The sequence below is a fragment of the Triticum dicoccoides genome, chromosome 6A (assembly GCF_002162155.2).
Source record: "Triticum dicoccoides isolate Atlit2015 ecotype Zavitan chromosome 6A, WEW_v2.0, whole genome shotgun sequence".
Taxonomy (NCBI): domain Eukaryota; kingdom Viridiplantae; phylum Streptophyta; class Magnoliopsida; order Poales; family Poaceae; genus Triticum; species Triticum dicoccoides.
Genome location: NC_041390.1, coordinates 408,815,493 through 408,820,217, shown reverse-complemented (window position 1 = coordinate 408,820,217; position 4,725 = coordinate 408,815,493). Strand labels below are relative to the sequence as shown.

The window sequence follows — 4,725 nt, the reverse complement described above, 5'->3', positions numbered from 1 at the left end:
AGGCTAAAATCACCGACTAGCAGAATGAAGGACTGACAATTATGCCAGCTTTATTACAGGCTATGTATGAAATACCTACAACTAAGTTGATTTTTCCACAGTAATGCCTTCAAAAAGTTATAACACGCTTATGTCGTCACTGTGTTCGACCAAATACAATCAGGACAAGGATGATCATCGTGAATGCCAAGACCAACAAATCAAGGTCATGAAGTCAATGCTTTCAGAAGACAGCTTGCAAGACATTTTGTATCGTCGGACGGAGGGAGTAGTTTTGCAAACTACAATTTTTTTTTGCGCATAATTGCAAACTACAAAATTTGTTCTATCACTCATCATATGCGTTGATTGAAGAGATTTTTCGGCTGGACCCTTTGAACTGAAATGAAGAGAGTAGAGCGTACATAAAAAAGACAATACATTTTTACATATTATGATCAAATTTACAACACATATATTTATTAAATAAAGGTGTTTCATATTCGGTTCAAAATTGAAATACAAGGGACTAATAAGGACGGACGGAGGAAGTAGCTACTAGTTTTAGCTACCACAGGCGGCACGCAACACCATCGTCTCAACCGTGACACCCGGTCCGAGCCCAAGCAATACACCCAGACCGTGGCGACCCACCACATGCTCACGACGGCGGCGGATCTCGTCGAGGACGAAGATCACTGTCGGCCCGGACATGTTTCCGTACTCACTGAGTACATGTCGGCTTGCCGTCAGCTTCTTGGGCTCCAACCGGAGTCCCGCCTCCACGCTGTCCAAGATTGCCCGCCCGCCGGGATGCACCGCCCAGAAAAGGTCGTTCCAGCCACCGCTCAACCCAAGCGGCCCGACTGCGTCGGCCATGCACTGCTCGATGTTTTCCCGGATCAGCGCCGGCATCTCGAAGGAAGGGTTGAAGACGAGCCCGTCTTCCCGAAGTCGCCCCACCGCGCCGTGCGTACTCTCAGGTATCACGCTCTGCGAGGCGGCCACCATCTCGAAAATCGGGCGCTCGGCGGAGGCGTCGGGTTCGGCTCCGACTATCACGGCGGCCGCGCCGTCGCCGAAGAGAGCCTGCATGATGATCGTGTCGACGTGGGCCTCGTCGGGCGCGCGGAACAAGATGAGGGTGAGCTCGGCGCAGGCGACGAGGACGCGGGCACCGCGGTTGTTCTCGGCGATGTCCTTGGCGACGCGGAGCGCGGCGGACCCGCTGGAGCAGCCGTTGAGGTAGAGCATGGTGCGGCGGACGGACGGGTCGAGGCCGAGGAGGGAGGCCAGGCGGAGGTCGACGCCCGGCATGTGGGCGCCGGAGTAGGTGCTGACGACGAGGTGGGTGATGTCGGCGGCTGGGCGGCCCCACTCCGCGATGGCCTTGCCCGCTGCCGCTGCCGCGAGGTCCGGAACGGCGGTGGCCGCGATGTCCATCCGGGCATCTAGGGATGGCAACGTGCGGTCGATGAACTCCGGGTGATGCTGCAGCAACTCCTCCGTGTGGTGGAAGTAGCGCTTCTTGATGGCCGACCTGTCACCTGATCAAACACGTACGCAGCCATGCATGGGATGGGAGCAAACGCGCGAGCATGCATCAGTCTCACGGGTTTACAGTGGGACTAACAGAGTAATTGAAGATGTCGCATACAGATTCTGTTGAGCTTGGATTTGAGCTTGGTGAGGTGCTGCTTTTGGGTGACGCGGAAGTAGTAGTCCGCGTACTCGTCCTGGCGCACGCAGTTCGCCGGGTTCGCCGTTCCGATAGCCAGCACGGACGCTGGGCCGTCGGCGCGCTGCGCCTGCCGCATCTTACGAATGATGGCGGCCGTGGGGCTTGCTGTTAGATTTCCGAGCAGTGCCATTTAGGTATGCGGGGTGAATTTAGCTTTGATTTGGAGGTAATGGATGTTTAGAGCAAGCGCGGGCTAGCGAGTTATATATAGTACCACGGCATGTTCTTTTATTAACGGAGAGCTACAAGTGGTCGATATAGTAGGAATATAAGGGCACTGGTAGAGTGCCCGTGTTTGAAATAGTTTGCAAGAGTTACATGTTAATTTTTTAAGGGCTTGCCTCACTGTAGATTCAGACCCCGTCATTGATTCCACTCCGCCTAGGCCGCCGCCTGCCGCCGCGCAGCCCCATTGCGTTCGCCTCCGCCCCGCCCGCCTCCTCTCCGGCCGCCTCTGCCTCCGGTCCATCCTTCGCCCGGCCCTGCTCCGTCCGCCTCCTCTCCGGTTTGTCCGCCGCCCCGCCCCGTCCGCCTCCGCCCCGAACCGCACGCCGCCGCCCCGCTCCGTCCGCCTCCGCCCCGCTCCCTGATGAAGCTATGTACCTAGGGTAGGATCATGGACCTGTCCTAACTGCCCTACCCAAGGACATCTCTAGAAGAAACCACCTTTCAATCGACTTGGAGGTGTTTCACTCGACAGACTCGAAGACGCTCGACCAAGAAGCAATCACTCGACCAAGATCCAACCACTCAACGGATAAGAGACCTGAAGTCACTCCGCACGCTAACGGTCGATCATTAAGTAGTTTTTATGGTCATCATAACACTTTATTACTAGCGTTACCAGTAACGCCCTGCCTTAATGTACATTGAACCCTTTGTAACATGGGCTGGCCGGGGTCCTGGCGCACTCTATATAAGCCACCCCCTCCTCCGAGACAAGGGTTCGCACCTCTGTAACCCATATTCATATAATCCAGTCGACCGCCTCCGGGCTCCGAGACGTAGGGCTATTACTTCCTCCGAGAAGGGTCTGAACTCGTAAACCTTGCGTGCTTACAACTTCTCCACAGCTAAGATCTTGCCTCTCCATACTTACCCCCCTACACTACTGTCAGACCTAGAACCACGACACTCCCCGCTCAGCCGCCGCCCGCTCCCCTATGGCGTCGAAGAAGATGCCGAAGGGCAAGTTCGGTTTCTTCGGCATGAGGGCGAAGCCGTCCGAGAACTTCGGACTGGAGTTCTCTGATGCCGGGCAGCGTCGGTGGCTCGGCATGTATCCCACCGCCGATGAGGCCGCGTGTGCCTACGGCGTGGCGGTGTGGCGTGCCGGACGGCCGAAGACGGACCTAAACATCCCGGAGGTCGAGTCCCAGGCGGTGGCGGAGTGGCTCGTGCCGCAGGGCATCCGGATGGAGGAGATGCCGGCTAAGAAGAGACCGGCGGTTGTTGTTGCTCCCGGCGAGAGCGACGAGGCGGCGATGGCTTGGTTTGCGCGATTTGCAATTTGCTGCAAAGCCATCTCTAATAAAATGCTATTTGCTGCAAATTTAGAGGTAACACATACCAGAAGTCCAACCACAACCACAACCAGAGATAACATAGCATGACAAGCGGATATCAAAAGAACATGATCCACAGCCAGAGGCTCGGGATAGACCAAATGCAGCGACCATTAACAAATTCAAACTCAGTGTTAACAACAACCACTTATATATATTTGGACGTACATAGAAATTAGATATTTCCTAATTGTTTGCATAACAAAAAACATATGTCTACAAGAGAACGAAAGACTAACCTATTGATGAGCATAACAGTACATACCATCCCATCATGATGTTGCCATCTCTCACACTTGATGATTACATCTTGTTATTTCTAACATGTACACCATGGGGCGATTGCTTTATTAGAAATATATTTACACAATATGATCAGAGCAACATCAAGCAGCCGGATGTTGGTGCACAGATTCTCCTCAAATTCCACACGCAACCATTGTAGAGAAGAACGACATATTTTTCTTAGGTTATTTTTTATCGAGCTCCTACAGGAAAAATTCAAAGAAATCATGAGGATCATGGAGCCAAGCAAACTACTCAGAGTAAATCATGAGAGGAGAAGCCTCTCAACCTACTACAGGGAATCGAGTCAACATTAATTCGTGTAAGAATTAAACCGTAATGTCGATCAACAACCCAGTAGTTGATAAAATAACCCTGACATTAGGAGTAGAGATACACCCAAATAGCTATATAATTTTCCTGATTTCCATACTATTTAGATTTTGAAGGCGAATAAAGGAATTGCTTACAGTACAAAATATATGTGCAGATGTGCTTTATGGAGCAAACAGGCTAGGTGCTCGCTAGCTAGAGATTATCCCATGCCAATAATTCATTAGTGTGTGTGACATGACCGTGCATTGTCACGGGCCTTTTGTTGTATAAAACTTAGTGGACTTTTGACCCATTTCAACAACATAGCCTGAACACCCTTGTCAATGAATTCTATTTGAATATCGTAATCCATCTTCATCTCTCTGATACTCTGCAAAAACAAATATATATAGAAACACACCTTTTGTATTATCATGCACAAGAAATATATAAAGAATAATTATGTGTATGCATCTCTTCTGATTGTTAAAACAAGACAATTTTTCAGTCCGGTCCTTCATAAAGCTTTGTCAATCGGCATTTTCAAAGCATCATTGGAAGCCATTAGTTTTCATCTCTGATCTCAAAAGTGGACATGTATAAACAATATTAAAATAAAAATAAGGTCATATTTTTTTGAGGGGATAAATAAGCTCGCATATAATATATATTCATTGGTGAGACGCTAAATGCGAGCATATTCATATTCTGATGATAATGAGACATACTTCTTCACCCACTATCTCCACCTTTCTAATTCTCGAGTTCCCTTCCACCATCACGTCCACACGTAATCATACGCTTTTATATTTTGAAATTTGCTTGTCTTAACCTGGCGTA

General features: G+C 50.2%; 1 protein-coding gene and 1 long non-coding RNA gene across 7 annotated transcripts in view; both read right to left on the bottom strand.

Annotated features, from left to right (window-relative positions):
• Positions 1-543: 543 nt before the first annotated feature.
• On the bottom strand, positions 544-1,850 carry LOC119314905 (bisdemethoxycurcumin synthase-like). Its single transcript, XM_037589591.1, has 2 exons — positions 1,637-1,850; positions 544-1,526 (listed from the first exon to the last, which is right to left on the bottom strand). The coding sequence occupies exons 1-2, from the start codon at positions 1,848-1,850 to the stop codon at positions 544-546; spliced, it is 1,197 nt and encodes a 398-aa protein (XP_037445488.1).
• Positions 1,851-3,378: 1,528 nt separating this feature from the next.
• Positions 3,379-4,725, bottom strand: part of LOC119317039 — an 8,415-nt gene continuing 7,068 nt past the window's right edge. For 5 of the 6 annotated variants that reach the window (XR_005153486.1, XR_005153491.1, XR_005153488.1 and 2 more), the window contains one exon: positions 3,379-4,276. This is a non-coding gene — a long non-coding RNA (uncharacterized LOC119317039). The remainder of the gene's footprint in view (positions 4,277-4,725) is intronic. The other variant, XR_005153489.1, reaches the window with a different exon arrangement.

Coding starts and splice junctions, on each gene's coding strand:
- LOC119314905 (XM_037589591.1), bottom strand. CDS start 1,850: ATGGCACTGCTCGGAAATCTAACAGCAAGCCCCACGGCCGCCATCATT. Junction 1,527..1,636: donor ATCCAAGCTCAACAGAATCT/GTATGCGACATC, acceptor GTGTTTGATCAG/GTGACAGGTCGGCCATCAAG.